Source organism: Phocoena sinus, chromosome 3 (assembly GCF_008692025.1).
Source record: "Phocoena sinus isolate mPhoSin1 chromosome 3, mPhoSin1.pri, whole genome shotgun sequence".
NCBI classification, from domain to species: Eukaryota; Metazoa; Chordata; class Mammalia; order Artiodactyla; family Phocoenidae; genus Phocoena; species Phocoena sinus.
Window position 1 is genome coordinate 162,475,543 of NC_045765.1, and position 18,151 is coordinate 162,493,693.

An 18,151-nucleotide genomic window follows, 5' to 3' on the forward strand; every position below is an offset into this window, starting at 1 on the left:
TGTGTGAGGAGCTAGTAAGCACTATGGAAAAACGGAGAAGGATAAGGGAGTTGGGGAATGTTTAGTATGTGGAGTGGGGAAGGTTTAAAATTTTTAATGGGATATTTAATGGGATCTCTCATTGGGTAGGATTCCTGAGAGATGGACAGGTGGCCAAGACCTGAGGGACCAGGGGATATTGGTCCTGGGGATGTTTAGAGAAAGTGCTGAAGGTTGAGGAGGTGACATCAATGCCTCTAGTGGGAGAGGGCGTCCTATGATGAAGGCAAAGCAAAGCGACCAGGGCGGCTGGAGCAGAGTGGGTGAGGTGACCATGCCACTCATCCCATGGATATTTCCTCTGTATCTATTGTAGCATTGATCACAGACAGGTCCCCTCTGCCATGGAAGGCTGGGAAACACACATTTGCTATCACATTCTTGAATGTCTGGACAAAAAGTATTTAAAGGAACAGTGGAAATGATGCTAGGCTCGAAATGGTTTTATCTACTCTACCTTTTTAAACAAAGGCTTATCTTTAAAGATAAGGCACAACTTTATCTTTGGAGGGGTGGATTTTCATTGACTTCACCTACATGGAGAGTAGATTTGCAGAGGAACTTGAAGAGGATCCCAATGGGGGCAGTAGAGAAGGGCACACATAGGGGTATGTAGGTCAGAGTCATACTTATACATACACAAATGCATATTCATGTTCAACCTATGCTTATGCATCTATAACTATATCTATATCTATGTATCTTATGGTAGCAATAAAGACTTGTTTAGTTAGACTTGAAAACTCAGAAATTATGATTTGTGGATGATCTCTCTTTCTCTTTCTCTCTCTTGTTTCTAAACGTTGAACCCTTGACCCTTAGGTTTCTTTTTGTTCCAAGTTTCCTAAATCAGAGCACATGGAAGATGAATGGTCTGGTGAGACATCACCTTAGATGGACATGTAGGTGTAGGAGTTGCCTTCTGCAGTGAGCCCTTTGTATATAAATGATTTCTGGCCTCAGTGACTCTGGTCCTCCAGCTGATGGAGCTTCCTGTGGGAAAGTTGTTCCTGACCCACCCAATTCAGGCGTGAGATGCATTTCCCTATGGAAATGACATTGAACATAGTGTCCAGAAATACTGTAAAGTGTGTTACAGTTTGGCGTGATCGAAGCAAACATGGGATTTAGAGTTGGGAAGACTCTAAGGGAAAATAGTGGCTTTGCCACCTTCTGGATGAGTGGTTTTGATCAGGTTTTTTAAACTTTTCAAGCTTCAGTTGCCTCAGCTATGAAACAAGGATAGTTAAATCTACATAACAGGATTATTGAGAATTCACACAACTTATATAAACCCTGACACATAGAATAGCTCAACAGATGATAGGCATTGTCATATCATCTTTAGTTTTTTAGTTTATTTCGATTAGTCTGAGGTTTGCATAGGTTGGACAGGATTTTGTGGGACTTTGGCATTCAACAGCTATTTCTTGTACTCCTTTAGGACACAAAGTTTCATAAGATTTCCCTTAGTTGTGTTGGTGAAAGCTACCCAATGACATGAACTCTTTCTGTAAGGACTTTAAAATCACTTGTTTGAAAATGTTATTTAGATAGCAACAGTGTTTTGATACTGGTTTTTTAATTTACTCATCTCTAAGATGGGAAAGCATCAGGCTGGATGACTTTCTAAGTCTGCCTTAGTTATGCCACTTCATGATACAAGGTACAACTTGTATAAATCATTGTAAGCATGTTTCACTTTTACAAGGTATAATGATAAAGATTTGAACCTTCTTTCTCCCAAAGCAAGGGTTTGAGGGATGAAGGGACTGGCATAATTCTCAATCACCTTGAGAATTTATTTTGAATTATTCCTATCCCAGCAGTTTATTCATCAAAAGTCCATCTAATCTCATGCCATATTATCCAGGAATATGTTCCCCACTTCCTACCATTACAGCATTCTTTGTTGCCCAAAGTATACTTTTGAGGCAGGCAAGATATTCATGACAGTGTTACCCTCTATTAAACAATGAATAATCTTTGGCTGCAAGGAACACTCTTTTCCATGAAAAACTTCTCCCTAATCCTGTGGTGAATACATTATTCTTTTCAGTTTGTTGGAAAATGGACAGTTTCCATGGAAATTGGTGTGACAGTTTTCAACACAGTGGCATTGTCCTTAGGTCTTTAACTGCTTCCTGGTGTTCAAGCAATCTGTTTTGCTTTCATAAGCTAATATTTTCACTGAAATGGCTTCACTTACCTCTTGTTCCACTTACCTTGGACGTCTACTAAGATGGATTTGGCAAAAGACAGCAATTTCGTGGGGTCCATGGTACCTGAATAAAGTAGAGATTGGCTCAGTAAATATCTTGAGTATTATTACTTGTTTATGACCTGCTCTGTTCAAAAAAAGATTGTAGCCAAATGGATTGGTTATATCTTTCTAAGAATTATGGTTAGAGCATATTTTCCCTGAAACATTTTAATAGATGTTATTTATTAAACAGTATATTTTATCCTATAGAAGATTTGCTAACTCTTTCTTTGACTTAAAATATGATTGTTCACACATTTAATTTTTCTGGGATGGGCAACAATAACTTTTTAGACTGTCATTTATTTTCTGGCGCTGTGAGAGTTATATGAGTTATGTGAGCGTAGGTAAATCATCAGCAAAAAGATAGGCGTCAGTACCAAACGGAAATGTTTGTTGTGGGTAGATTGACGAAAAATAAGTGACATAGCACAGGGCCCTTGGGTGTGCTCAAAATGGATGTAAATAATACACTGATTTATAGAAGAGAACCCTTCAAATGCAAGTAGTGCTACTAACAGTTCTAGATAAATTATCTCCTTAAAATGAGCTTGTGCCAATATTTGGCAATTCTTAATGCTGACAATAGCTGCTCATTTAGTGACCCTCTGCTTTGTCCTTGATCCTGTTTTGAGTGCTGTACACTCACTTTATATATTTTCTGCCATTATCACAACACCTAGGCTTCATTATTCCCATTGTACATATTTGGAAACAGAGTTCCAGACAGATGAGCTGGCTCGTCCCAGACCTTGGCCAGGTGGAGCTAAGACAGAATCCACCACTTCCCTAAATCCAAAGCTATATTATTGATCCTTAAATGCGTTTTTCTAAAATCATCTATTCCTTTATTAAATGTTAAAGCTTGTTCATCACTATGACTTATATTTCTGAGTTTAATAAATGTCCAGGTAGTAAAAGAATTGATATTAAAATAGTTTCAGCAAAAGTTTTTTATAAAGAGATTGTTTTACAGTAAAGAAAGAAAAATTTAATAACTTAATATGTTTAACTTGAAAGGTGGTGCCTCGTTGGACTTGAAAGCCTGTCCTCCTAAACCATGCAGATGGATCCTGGACATGACCTGGCTGAATTTGGTGGAACTGAGCAAACTTAGACAGTTTTCTGATGTCCTTGATCAGGTAACTTGTGCTTTGAGTAAACTTATGATAATGTCACAATGAGCAGCTTCCTGATTTATCATTTGGCTACACTACTTGGGGAAGAGAGAGATTTCTTTGTCACTCTTAAAATGGTATGACCAGTGCTTGACTTTCCTCACTGCTCACTCATACTCTGATAAAGCACACTCCATCCATGGCAGGCTGGTCTTGCAGGAAGAAATTAGTTACCTAGGAAGTTTAACCAACGCTGACCTGGATGATATGTCAGTATCACCAACTGGAGACCCACGAGTGGGAAAACAGGTTCAATTAGATTAAATGATTAGATATGATTAAAAGGTTTTGCCGTCTTTCTAAAGATCAAATGAAAAGTAATAAGAACACCCTTCCTCTAAGTAATAAATATCCATTCTTACCTCTTGTTTCTTCTTCCCCTCCTCCTTATACTGCCTTAGCTAGGCATCTGGGTCTGAATGTAACACAAACACCTGGCCTTTTATCTTTAGAAGTCGTTGTCCTTTCATAAGCAGCAAGTTCCTGATGAATTGTGTATATATTGGTATTATGGAACTTGGGTATAGAAAGTTGAATTGGGACAAGCCAGGAAATAGCTTCTTGAGAATCTGATGACCAGCGAGAAGCTGCATGGACCGCAGGGTGGCTTTCTTCAGCTGCCAGATGAAGGCTCTTTTTCACCAGAAAATGTCTTAACACTGGTTCTTTTTTTTTTTTTTTTTTATCATTAAAGTATAGTTGATTTACAATGTTACGTTAGTTTCTGGTGTACAAGAAAGTGATTTAGTTGTGCATATATATACATATATTCTTTTCCATTAGGGTTTATTACAAGATATCGACTATAGTTCCCTGTGCTTTACAGTAGGACCTTGTCGTTTATCTATTTTATATACAGTAGTTTTTATCTGTTAATCCCCAGCTCCTAATTTCTCCCTCCCCCACCCCCTTTCCCCTTTGGTAGCTGTAAGTTTGTGTTCTATGTCTGTGAGTCTGTTTCTGTTTCATAGATAAATTTATTTGTATCATATTTTAGGTTCCACATATAAATGATATCATATGGTATTTGTCCTAATGCTCTTTCTTGACTTTGCCAGTTTAAGTTGACTGGAAGCTTAAGCTCTGCTATATTTTTATGTTTTGGCTTACACCTGGTGATTACCGTGTAATTAGGGTATAAGCCATTCTTTTGGGTTAAATAGCTTTTTTTGGGGGGGAGATTTTAATGCATTCTAGCTTGTTCCTCCATGGGATGACTCCTAGTGACCTTTCCTGGACCATTATCAGTTATTGAAGTAGCTGTCTTCTGGAGATTATATTGTATACCTGAAATCCCTCCATATTATGTAGTCTTTCATGATTGAAAGAGGTTATTTTTTAATTTTTATATGATATTTTCTAAATATGAACCCAAATGGTTTTTCCTTTGATTAGATCTCCAAGGAAAACACTTGGGGCTTTAATCAAAGGGAATATACCAGAGAACATAAGATCATGTTTATCTGCAGATGTGATTTATTCTATGATTTTGAGATGCTTGCCCATATAATGCTTGCCTCTCTTTGATTTTTTTAAGCTTCAAATGATAATGGACTGTGTTTTTTTCCTTTATCAGTTGCCTCAAGGAAGCAAGTGTGATTATTCATTTGATGCTGATATTAAGTGGTGTATTTCAAATTACTGTAGATTAATAAGAGTATTGACCAAGAGACTTCAATAATATACATGTATTAAATGTCTTCTTTTGTTCCAAGAATGGTCCTGGGAAATGAGGAAACATAAGTGAATGAGACTTGGTTCTTTCTTTTAAAAATAAATTTATTTATTTTATTTTGGGACTTCCCTGGTGGCGCAGTGGTTAAGAATCCGCCTGCCAGTGCAGGGGACCTGGGTTCGAGCCGTGGTCCGGGAAGATCCCACATGCCGTGGAGCAGCTAAGTCCATGCACCACAGCTACTGAGCCTGAGCTCTAGAGCCTGGGAACCACAACTACTGAGCCCATGTGCCACAACTACTGAGCCCGTGCGCCTAGAGCCCGTGCTCCGCAACAAGAGAAGCCACTGCAATGAGAAGCCCACGCACTGCAACGAAGAGTAGCCCCTGCTCGCCGCAACTAGAGAGAGCCCATGTGCAGCAATGAAGACCCAAGGCAGCCAAAAATAAAAAGATAAATAAATAAATAAAATAATAAATTTATTTTTGGCTGCGTTGGGTCTTCGTTGTGCGCGGGCTTTCTCTAGTTGTGGCGAGCGGGGGCTATTCCTCATTGTGGTTCACGTTGCAGTGGCTTCTCTTGTTGTGGAGCACGGGCTCTAGGCGCACGGGCTTCAGTAGTTGTGGCTCGAGGGCTCTAGAGAGCAGGCTCAGTAGCTGTGGCGCATGGGCCTAGTTGCTTCCCGACGTGTGGGATCTTCCTGGACCAGGGATCGAACCCATGTCCCCTTCATTGGCAGGCAGATTCTTAACCACTGCGCCACCAGGGAAGCCTGAGACTTGGTTCTTAGTCATAGGGGATCTCATGGAGCAAAACAGATTTCCTTAAAATAATGAAAATGAATTTCCATTGATTTCTCTATTCTTTGCAGATTTGTTCCCACAAAGTCATAGAAGAAATTCCACAACCCAGGGCTCTCCCTCCTTTAAGAGGGAGCCAGAGGCTGGTGTTAGTACAGACTGACTTTAGAGCAAATCACATTTGATTTTAGACTCTCAACTTTTTGGTGCATTCACACATGCCTGGAATGGTCAGAAAGAGAAAAAATATCTATGAATGCTTACTGAAAGATTTTTCTGTGGTGTGGCACTTTTCTTATCCCCTGGTATTTTCAGATATCAAGAAATGAGAAAATGTGGAAAATTTGGTTTGATAAGAAAAACCCTGAGGAGGAACCCCTTCCAAATGCCTATGATAAATCTCTAGACTGCTTTAGACGTCTTCTCCTTATTAGATCCTGGTGTCCCGACAGAACCATTACCCAGGTAAAAAGTACATATTTTAAAAATAGGAGAATAGGAACATTTCCTTTTAAATTTAAAAGAATATTTAAAATATTAATCCCAATGAGAATTTTTGTGTAGGCTTCTGTGTAATTTTCTAGCAATACAATTTTGAAAAATGGAAAAATAAACAACAAGTAAGTGTATGGAGGTGTATATTTGGGCTAAGTGATTTAATAATTTTCTTTGGTCTAAGTGATACAACAAGAGTGAATGAGGAAACTATGTAAGGTGGTTATATAGGTCTAATGTGAAGGTAATGCATTGTTTTTCCATATCATTTTTATATTAACTCAAAAAAGATATGGATACTCCATTTTGCTAGTAGTAAAGTGATGTTTCTTAAATAGAAAGACTGCTCAGATACTGGGGAGGGGAGAGGAAGACTACAGGGCAGTATAGCATCCCCAAATCCGTAGCCATTACACCAGGATGTGTCACAAACCTCGATGTGAGAAAGAAGGTTTGCCTAAATTTCTTTGAATGATACATATGGTTTAAATGTAAACCCTGGCTCTACAAGATCCATCTTTTCAAAGACTTTTAATCTGTTGGCCTTACCGTCATGGAAATTTACCCATGAAACAGACTTGTGGTGTCTTGCCTTCACAGCTAAAAGTTGAACTCTACTATTCACAGACATTGATTTTTGTTTTTAAGGACTTCTTTAAATAAGTCATAAAATAGCAGTAGGCTGGGGTTTCTAATAGAATGTAGGAATTTTTCCCCTTCACTCTCCAGAGGGAGTGTTAGAAACATACGGAGTAACCACCTGGGTACTGTGGAATCATGAAAACAACTAGATTCAATCATTTATTGTGAAAAGAAAAATGAGTTTTGCAACTCAGGGCACTGAGATCACCCTTCCTTTGGTTTTTCTTCTCAACTTCATTACTTTTATCCTGCCCAAATGAATTGTCAAACAGTCGCCTTATTTAAGGGGAGTGTAGAAGTTTCTCTTCTTTTCCCCTTCCTTCTCTCCTTCCTTCCTCCCTCCCTCCCTTCCCTCCCTCTCTTCCTTCCTTCCCTTTTTATATTTTTCATGACACTTTATTGGGTTCAGTGCTGAAATGTAAGTGTCTCCCACCCCTTTGTAACTTTGTCATCTTCATTCTGGCCTCTGTCACCCTTAGGCTGATGACAGCCATGTCTTTCTAACTGGTCTCCTGTAGTTCATTCTTGCCCACTCTAGTCCATCTTGTATATTCTAGAAGAAACAGAAATATCACTATGATATTCCTTTAATGGCTTCCCATGGCCCTTATGGTAACACCCAAGTCTTAAGCAAGATCTAGAAGGCCCCTTGGAAAAATGTTCTCTCCTCTGAAGTTTTTATTCTCACATTAGATTCCTTGTGTGATTTTCAACCAGAAACCATTTGGGGAAGCATATTACAAGGTCTAAAATGTGGACATATTTAATCCCCATTCCCCACAAGCAAAATCAGTCTTGTCTGTAGCATTTTGGCTGAGCATGAGTGCATGTCCAGGGACATTCAAAAGCCTGGTTGTAAGAAGAACACACTGTCAGAGGGTGTCTTGTGCTACTGCCTGTTTATGTACGGCTGTGAGCTAAGAATGGTTTTTATAGTTTTAAATGGTTGAACAAAAGCCAAGAAGAATAATGTTTTGTGATATGTGAAAATTATATAACATTCAAATTCCAGTGTCTATAAACTTTTATTGGAACACAGCCATGCTCATTTATTTATGAACTATCATTTGTTTATGCTGCGGTGGTAGGTTGAGTTGGGCAACAGAGTCTGTACGGCCACGAAGGCCTAATATATTTACTACCTGGCTCCTGATGTATGTGTAGGTAACAGTATGTTAGCTCATAGCTTGGATAGAAATGTCCAGGTGGGGTCAGTGCTGAATTCTATGGCAAGATTGGCCATTTTGAACTCCTTGCTATGCCAGAGGACAAAACACCTGGATCTTGAGAGATGCTGCAATGATGGCAGGTACCCAGGTGCCTGTGGCTGAGAAACAACTGCAATTTGTGGAACACCTGAGCATCCAGCCTTTGAAGTCTTTCCTGATCATGAAGCACACTGCCCAGTGGCTGTGATCAATGTGTAAACAAGTAGACTTTTGGAGAAGCCAAAGAACATGTCAGGCAAACTTGTAAAGTACCTTTCAGAAAGCTGTAAAAAATGTACAGGCATTTATACTCAGGTTAGAGACTTCAATACTGGATCTGGCCAACCTCGAAAAAATATTAAGAGGTACAAAATTAAGGGGTACCGTGTGATCCAAATGCAATTGGATTAAATCTTTAAAAATTAATTAATTTGATAGGTATGCAATAAATTTCACTACATAAGTAGTCACTCAGCAGTAATTATCTATTTGTTAAGTACCCATTAAATCCCAGGCATTGTACTGTTTACTTGATTACTTGAATGCATATACGTTTCCCTTAAAGCATCCTCAATAATAGAGTTGCCTAATATTTTAAATCTTTTGTATAGCATGAAGCAGCTGGTGTGTTGAAACGGGTCCCAGACAAGGAGTCAGCCATCCTGGGTTCTAGTCTTTTAAGTGGGTGATTGTGTTTTTGGCAAGTAACACAGCTTCTACAGAGTGAGGATTCAAACAAGCAAGCAAGCTAACAGATAAACCAATGAGAAAAAAGCCTCTGCCCTATTTTCCTGGCAGGGTTACTGTAGACATCATTGAGATAATCTACAAAAATGAATTTTGGAAACCACATTGAATTATGCACAAGAAGGAGTTGGAGCTAGTTTTGGTGACTCGTGTACTGTTTTGGCAGGCACGTAAGTACATCGTGGACTCCATGGGAGAAAAGTATGCGGAAGGTGTTATCCTGGACTTGGAAAAGACATGGGAGGAATCTGATCCACGGACACCACTCATCTGTCTCCTGTCTATGGGCTCAGACCCCACAGGTTCCATCATCGCCTTGGGGAAGAGATTAAAAAGAGAAACCCGCTCCGTGTCCATGGGGCAGGGCCAGGAGGTCCACGCTCGCAAGCTCCTGCAGCAGACCATGGCGAATGTGAGACCAGATGTCTCCTTTTGTGTTATGATGTTGACATTGCAGGTTATAGAATAGCGATGCAGAGAGCTTATGAATCCTTAAGAGTTTAAACTTAGGTATTGTATTCTGTTTACTAAACAGGAAAAAGCATGATATCTATTAGAAAATTTCCATGGAAAAATGGACACACTTAAAACTTTTTCTGCTGAGCCTTCACTTATGGAAGACTTGCCCAATCAGAACATCTTATTTCCTGACCAGTTTGCATAACGCTAAACCCCACTGCAGGTCCCAAACGCTCTGTAGGGTTCATAGTTCCTCCTCTCTGCCATACGCTCCAACCCCTCCAGCTCTGCTCTTGGAATCCATAACGCTCCAGAATCTACAACACCATGCCTTTCTTGGGTTCCAGAATGCATCATCTGTGCCCTGGGGTCCCCTAGGCCTGCCCCCAATCCCAGAGGCCAGGAATCTGCTATTATCCTGTGGTGGTACCAGAGGTTTTGAGGAAACCTGGCCTGTTGCCTTCCAGGTGGGTCTCCTAGAGCCCTTTGCAGCTTGCAAATTCAACAGTGTACAGAGCAGACCAAACGCTAAGCTCACCCTGAAACCATTGGGTTCTAGGTCCCAGCTGCTGACTCTAGAATCTCACCACTGTGCTGCATCCTGGTCCCCTTCCCCTGGTCTGGAACTGAGCTTACTGCGTTCTGGAACCTCCATATGTACGTCTTCCATCCTCAAGCTGTGCCCTGCCCTCAGCTTTGGTGAAAGGGAGAGGTCTCTCATGTGTGCTGTGCTCTGTCGGATGCACTTAGTTTGTAGTTGGGAGGGAGAGGGCAGAAAGCACCTGATTTGAATATGTTGAGAGATGGAAAAATACATCCATGATTCAGAATCCTAGGTCTGGTCTGACACGAGGGCTTGGTGGGCCTCCATCCTGGCCTCTCCCCCGTCATCCTCCCTCCCCCTTGACTTCCTTCCTCTGCATAGTACTGTACTTAGAGCAAAAACACTAACATTCACAGGACATGGAGTTAACTTGAATTTAAAATAAATAATGGTGTAACTAATAGCTTCAGGCAACTAAATTCGAATTTAAATGGAATATTTTTAGCCTTCAATTTATCTGTGTTTTTTGTTTAGTAGTTTAATTTCAAGTAAAAAATTTTAAAAAATCTTTGTTATTATTAGCATGCTTATAACTTGTCAGAGACAATAATGTTTTATGACGGAGTGAACCAACTACCCAAGAATAGCAAAATGGATGATCTGCTCAGTAAGGACACAGAATATTCATACAGAGTGTGGCAATGCCAAAGAAACAACTTTGGCCAAAGATTCCCTTCCGTGGGTGAAGATCGAACCTTCCAAGTTCTCACCTAAGAAACTTAGATCAGGAGTCACTTGTATGCTGGATGAAAGAGAGCATCTGAAGGCTTTTTGTAGTTATGTTTTATATTGAATTTCCCTTTTTTTTGAATTGTGGATAGTGTCAATTAAATTTTCATAGGACAAAATAAATAGTTATTTATTCAGCAGTGCTATATACTTCTGAAGAAAATGTAAGGGAATATGTGACATTCCAAAATGATCAGTTTTACATGTAACTTGACTAAGATTTTATATCTGGTGCTTAGTTTGTTTCTTGGAAAGAAAAATATCTCAGGTTACACTAATCAAATCTTTACACTAATCAAATCTAAGTGATCCAAAGTCAGAGAGTCAAGAAAACAACTCGAGGTTATGATCTGGGTGTGGTAGATGATTTTGGCAAAAAATGTTCTATAGATTAGGTATTGAATAAATTATTATTTCATGACCTAAATTTTTGCCTGTGTTGCTTTATACAAGAATCTTCTTATGCTCATAGAATAATTTATACAAGAGATATGGCTTTTTATTTTCTAAGGCTCTTGCTGTTAGAGTGGTCAGATTCCCCAGAGAAGGTTCTTCCTTATTCTAGAGGGTATATACCTTGCTGCCTGTATTCTGGGAACTCAGTGGGAGAAGGAAGGTAATAGGTCTCCAAATTCAATAGGTAAGCTTTCTTTTACCTGTTTTCGGTGAGGTCCCTATACTCTTAACAGGCTGCTCTCTTCCACTGCAAACCCTGTCTGTTTTGCCTTCTAAAGAAAATCAACTTTCCACCTTCCATTAAGGAAACATGTCGGGGGTCTGGACTTTCAATCTTCTTGTATTAGTCCATCGTCTTCCCCTACTTCCAGAAGGACCTTCGTCACCTCTTCTTGAGCGTTTTGGGAGTTATATGCTATAAATCGGTTTACGTCTCAGCTCTCCCCGAACAGTCAGTTTAGGGTTCAGCTTTCTTGAGTCTGTTTTCAGTGTTATTGACATTGTCTTCACCTTCACTATCTTTGTCCTTCAGAGTTCATACCTTTAAACAAGTCCCTTCGTTGTACTTTTCATGGAATTTGGGGAGGCAGCTGAGCTAAGTGACGGTTTTCAGTCAAACATCTTTACTTGGAAGTGCCATTATCTCTTTTTATGTTTCACTTTGGTGATGTTCATGACCCCCACTATATATTATTACTCCAGGTGGCATACTAGTATACTGTGAGACACATACATGGAAAAAGAAGAAATGTAACCTATCCCAGTTCAACATGATCATATCCTTAGATTTGACCTAGAGTACTTTAAAGCAGTTAGCGTGCTTTTCTATTAAATTTTAATTTCTAAAGAACATACTAATTTAAATCTCTGGGTGAAACACAAAAGTAATTTCCATGTACTGTTGTTGATGTAGGGAGGATGGGCACTTTTGCAGAACTGCCATCTGGGACTCGATTTCATGGATGAGCTAATGGACATAATTATAGAAACTGAGATTGTACATGATGCTTTCCGCCTGTGGATGACGACCGAGGCTCATAAACAGTTTCCCATTACCCTCCTTCAGATGTCCATTAAATTTGCCAATGAGCCCCCCCAGGGACTCCGGGCAGGACTGAAAAGAACATATGGTGGTGAGTCGAGGAATACTTCCAAGTTTACGGGAGTTCTTGTGCTTAAATTGTTTTCTTAAAGAAATTATGAAAAATGAATTAGCTAGGACTAGTTATAGGAAGTGGTGCTATGACTTAACATGATGGTGAGGGGATAGCCCCCTCTGTCCTGCTCCATGTGGAATATCCGCTGGCCGTGTTAGGGCGTCAGAGCTCAGGTTTCCACCTTATATTTTTGCTATTTCCCCACTATTGCTCTACTTTGGCCTATGCTATTCTCTGCTAGAGACTTGCCTTTCTAAGTTAACATCTAAAATGGATAATGTCGTTTATGGTCTTCGTGCTCCATACCTAACATAGGGCAGTAGCCTCTTGCAAGAGGAGAGGCTGAGTCACAATTATGGTCTCTTCTTTCATTGCATGAAGTTGTGTGTCAGGATGTCAGAATGTGAGCTAAGTTAGAAATCCGACAATGGCCACCAAACCAGACCAAAATGCCCCTCCTATCACAACTGGACCTGAGATTACTCTCTGTTCATTTGCTCCTTCTGTGTCATAGCTTCCTGTCTGAGGCTCATGGTCACAGAAAGAGTATGGACTTGGAGTTAGAAATCCTGGCTCTGATACTGCCTGAACAAATGCTTTGTTCTCTTGGGCGCTAATCACTCAAACAACCTTTCAGTTTTCTTGTGCCTAAAATAGTGATAATAAAAACTATCCAGGACAATTGGAGTAAATTTAATTTAAAATAGTGTATTTAATAATAATCATCAAGATAATAATTATTACATAGCAATCTGAAAAAATTACAAAGAAATTTTTTTGGAGTTGTCAACAAGTCTCAAATTTTTGCCAATAAAATAGATGTGGAAGGATGGTGTCAGTAAAGAAAGATTTCAAGTGAAAAAATTTATAATTATATATGCAATATAATATGTACATATATAGGAATCATAATTATTTTGGGGGAGTATACTCAGGTTGCAATGGGCTTCTTTTTTATTTTATTATTCTTTTTAATTGAGATATAGTTGCTGTACAATATTATATGTTATGGGTGTGTAATAGAGTGATTCACAATTTTTAAAGACTCTACTCCATTTATAAAATATTGCCTATATTCCCCTTGTTGTACAATATATCCTTACAGCTTATTTTATATCTAATAGTTCGTACTTTTCAGTAGCAATGGGCTTCTATATACACGATTTTAATTAATATTAAATTGTTAAAAGAGTATATAGAAGCCATTGCAACCTGTGTACATGCCCCTAGTAGTAGTAGTAGTAGTAGTGATAGGTATTATTATTAGTAGTAGTTGTAGTAATAGCAGCAATATTTATTTTACTGCCACTATTCTTCCATCTCTGTTTTATCCCTGCGTTATCTTGTTAGGTTGGTCAAGAACTTGATCCATGTTAGCAAGCCCCCAACTGCCTCAAATCTCTGTGCATCTTTTTCAGAGAGGAATGCCCTCTGGGTACCCAAAAGTTAAATTATAATTGTCATATGAATATGGTAAGAGTAATTCAAGATAAGTGAAGTTTAATATCAGGAATTTACAAAAATAATTAATAGATTATAAAAGTAGTAGAAAGTAAAGATGTTTGAGAGATGATATAGTTTTTCACCTGACTGACCACAACAGGCGTGAGCCAAGACCTGCTGGACGTGAGCGCTGTAGCCCAGTGGAAACCCATGCTGTATGCCGTGGCTTTCCTGCACTCCACCGTCCAGGAGAGGCGCAAGTTCGGCCCCCTGGGGTGGAACATACCCTACGAATTTAACCAAGCCGACTTTAATGCCACAGTACAGTTCATCCAAAACCACTTAGATGACATGGATCTCAAAAAGGTACTGTGCACACACTGCTTCGTGCCCCCGGTGATTGTGGACTTGGGTCCTTGAACTAACATGACCGCCCAGCCTTGGCGTTAATCCTGTAAGAGTGATGATTTTCTGTGCTGGCAAAGTCATTCTCTTTAAGTCATAGCAGCTTGGGTCACACTAGCCTCTTGATTTTAGGGAAAAAAAGGAACAAATTTTGATTATCTTTTTACTTCTCAAAGACAAGTTGACATTACAAGTAAGACAACCTAACGGGGTCTGTTGGAGGGAGGGGGGCATGGGTGAAGAAGTGTGTTTTTTAAAATCCTAAAACGTGAAAAATTTAGAGTCTAGATTACTTTTGGAGTGTGTGTTTTTAAAGAACAGCCTCTATATTCTCAAAAAATAAACAATTTTTTTTCTTTTGAAATCAAAGTATAGAAACATATGAATGCACCAAGAGAATCTATCTCAGGTCATGATCACGAGCTTTGAGTTACCCCTCATGTCTGCCTATTTAACTTTCTTTCTGCACTTTTCGCATTACTGAGGAGTGAATAAATGAATGAGTAAATGACATTGATGACAATGATTACATGGGTGTTACTTGGCAGGGAAAATGGGGGTGAGACAGTAGTCAGTCCACAATCACTCTATAAATTTTCCCAGGGCGTCTCCTGGACCACCGTACGCTACATGATAGGAGAGATTCAGTACGGAGGCAGAGTCACTGATGACTATGACAAGAGACTGTTGAACACACTTACTAAGGTTTGGTTCGGTGAAAATATGTTTGGACCGGATTTTAGCTTTTACCAAGGATATAATATTCCAAAGTGCAGCACGGTGGATAGCTATCTTCAGTATATCCAGGTTTGTCATCTTCAGAATTTTTTGTATAGAGCAAGTATCTACAGCAAGTTGACTTTTTTGATATTTATTTGTACTGTATGTACTTCTTTGAAGATAAATTTTAATGGTGATTCATACTGAACATGGAAGGTTCCAAGCACCATAGATGCTGTCTTCATATGTTTATATTCACCTAATGATTAAACTGTTTATATTTGTTCTGAGGGTGTGTTTTATGTGAATTCCCTTCTTTCCTCCCCTTTTAATGCCCCATGAGGAATATTCTTTGGAGAGGTGATAGACTGGGCAGATTTAGAGCCAGGGAACCTACACAAATCCCCTGGAGCTCTCTACCCAAAGGCAGCCTCTAGACTCAATCTGTTCTGTTTCAATCCACTTGCATTATCCCGTGACACCTGTTCCTTAATCCTGGCCTGACGGACAGCTTATGAGTATGTTCAGGAACGCTCTCTGTAGAAGAGCTTCCTCTAAGACTGGGTTTCTCAGCCTCGGCTCCGTTGACACTCAGGGCTGGATACTTCCTTGAGTCGGGGACTGACCTGTATAGGATGGTTAGCAGCATCCCTCGCCTCTACCCACTAGATGTCAGTTTCACTTTCTACCCAGTTGTGACAACCTACAATGTCTCCGGACATTGCCAAATGTCCCTGGTGGGGGCAAAATCACCTCCAACTGAGAAGGCCTGCTCTAAGTAGGAATAGGATTTTGACAGGAGATTTGGGAAAAAATATGATTTGTCCTTCCAGGTAACTACATTTTCTGTCTCAATACCTTGAATTCATTAGATCATCATTTAGCGATCTCTTTTGCCTCTAAGATTTATCTCAGGATAAACAAAGTAAAGCGCAACAGCCCGCCAAGTGCTAAATTTACCAGTATATTTAGAGGTTCCATGATATATAAGTGTGATGAGTTTATCGTATATCACCACCCCTACACTTTTATTAATTCAAATCTACAAATATATTTGTCTTAACTGTACTATATGTGTCTTTAAATCATTAGCACCGAATAGGAGAATGCCTATGAAGGTATAAATTTAGGTATACCTGCACATTATATTTATTTACATACGCCTCATTTCACAATGAATTTGAGGTAGCTTATAAAAAGGCATTACGTAAAAAGGAACAAAATAATGGACTAGAAGGGAGGGAAACCATGAATAAAGGGAAGGATACAATTCGCACATAAAATTATACATCAAATTGTAGGTAAATTTTCTTTTTTTCAAGTAGCTGGGGGAGTATTTACCTGCTAGTTTTGCTTCTCATTTGCTGTCTGCTTTTCTCTGTAACTTTGTTGCTCTTTCAATATTTCTCGTTTTTCTTAGTCTCTGTCCTTCTCCTTGGGGAAGTACATTTCCCACCTCTGGTCTTATTGGGCCATAATTGCTAAAACTGTCATTTTTAGTAACAATTTGTTATACACCATTTATTTAAACAATTGGTTTGAATTAGACGAGACCTTCAAAAAACAAAATACCAATCCATAGTTCCCTTTCCATCTTACAAATATATTATAAAACAGGATAGTGTCTTTTTGATTGAATTTGCTTGAAGTACAGATATTAAAGAACCATGAGCCTATTATGTTGATTGTTTTTCAAGACAACTTTTGATTCTCTCCTGGAGAAATTGTTGAGGTTGCAGCCTGCCATGAATAAGACATATCATGTAAATGCTTATCCTAATAAAAACATGCTTATTTGCTAAGACAGTGTAATTTAACTGGTACTTGTGTCAGCAGCTCTGTGCTTACGGTCTGTGTTGTTCAGAGCTTGCCCACCTACGACAGCCCTGAGGTGTTCTGGCTGCACCCCAATGCCAACATCACCTACCAGAGCAAGCAGGCCAAGGACGTGCTGGACACCATTCTGGGCATCCAGCCCAAGGATAGCTCTGGTGGAGGGGATGAGACCCGAGAGGCGGTGGTGGCCCGGCTGGCTGATGACATGCTAGAGAAGCTGCCCCCAGACTATGGTCCGTTTGAAGTGAGTTGATGGCATCCTGACAAAACGTCAGCTGTGGATGTGTCTGGTTGGTTGGGGGAGTGAGGACGAAGGGAGGAGGACAAAAAATAATTTTTCTGAAATTAAAAAAAATCATTTAAAAAACTTGCTTCTTGAAGAACCAGAAAAAGAAGTGTTTGAATTTATAAATGTAATCATCTCAATCGAGAAATAATAAAGAAACCTGATGAGAACGTTAATCTTCATAATTAAATTACAAGTGTGGACCGATGGGTTAGGATTGCTTTTCTAAAACGTTCCCTGGAGACACTTCACATTGTCATTTGTTCAGAGGAAAAAAAATGTATTCTTAGAGTAAAGCATTGATTATTTAGAAAAATGTGTAATTCAGGCCTTCTTAATTTCAGGGAGTCTATAGTTATATCGTTAACTCCGCAGCTTCTTCATCTCGTCGGTTTGGAAAATTGATTTGTCTTTTTAATACGCAAGTAACTTCTAAGCAAAATTGATGATGGTGAAAGTTAATTTTTTTTGACATTTTAGCAATTATTGTGAAAAGATTTACCCTGATAACATGTTTAAGTCTTTGAGAAAAGCAAAAGTAAGTGGCTTACTTTCCATGCAGTTTTGTTTTGTTTTTTTTTTTTTGGCTGTACCCCACGGCATGCAGGATCTTAGTTCCCCAGCCAGGGATTGAACCCATGCCCTCTGCAGTGGAAGCACTGAGTCTTAACCACTGGACCACCAGGGAAGTCCCATCCATGTAGTCTTAAGAGATGACCTGGGCTAACCTTGTGACATTTTTGTCACAAGACCACCGTGTTTCTTTATATATTGCCCTTTCCACCTGGTTTTCAGAAGGAAGTCTGCAGCATTTTGTTACTTGAGCATCCTATTATTTTCCATGAAGCAGGCCATTTTGGGTGCTAGTACTACAGTCTGAACTCAAGGAACTGTCACCAAGGCACTCATTTCCCTTGGAAGAATCTCTGATCACTTGCTCGGAAAAAATCAATACTGCTACCAGCTTTCGTAAGCACCTTTCATTATAGTATCAGGAAAGCGGTCATTC

At 39.4% G+C, this 18,151-nt stretch overlaps 1 protein-coding gene across 10 annotated transcripts in view; it reads left to right on the forward strand.

The window, feature by feature from the left end:
* The window catches only part of DNAH5 (dynein axonemal heavy chain 5), a 262,069-nt gene that overhangs the window by 225,021 nt on the left and 18,897 nt on the right, over positions 1 to 18,151 (forward strand). For 8 of the 10 annotated variants that reach the window (XR_004349091.1, XR_004349092.1, XM_032625862.1 and 5 more), the window contains 7 exons: positions 3,323 to 3,444; positions 6,271 to 6,420; positions 9,214 to 9,459; positions 12,209 to 12,428; positions 14,056 to 14,261; positions 14,904 to 15,107; positions 16,885 to 17,100. Coding sequence is in view for 8 of the 10 variants with exons in the window: in XM_032625862.1 (XP_032481753.1) it covers positions 3,323 to 3,444; positions 6,271 to 6,420; positions 9,214 to 9,459; positions 12,209 to 12,428; positions 14,056 to 14,261; positions 14,904 to 15,107; positions 16,885 to 17,100 (1,364 nt within the window). In the remaining 2 variants the exon portion in view is untranslated. The remainder of the gene's footprint in view (positions 1 to 3,322; positions 3,445 to 6,270; positions 6,421 to 9,213; positions 9,460 to 12,208; positions 12,429 to 14,055; positions 14,262 to 14,903; positions 15,108 to 16,884; positions 17,101 to 18,151) is intronic. The other 2 variants (XM_032625861.1, XM_032625863.1) reach the window with 2 other exon arrangements.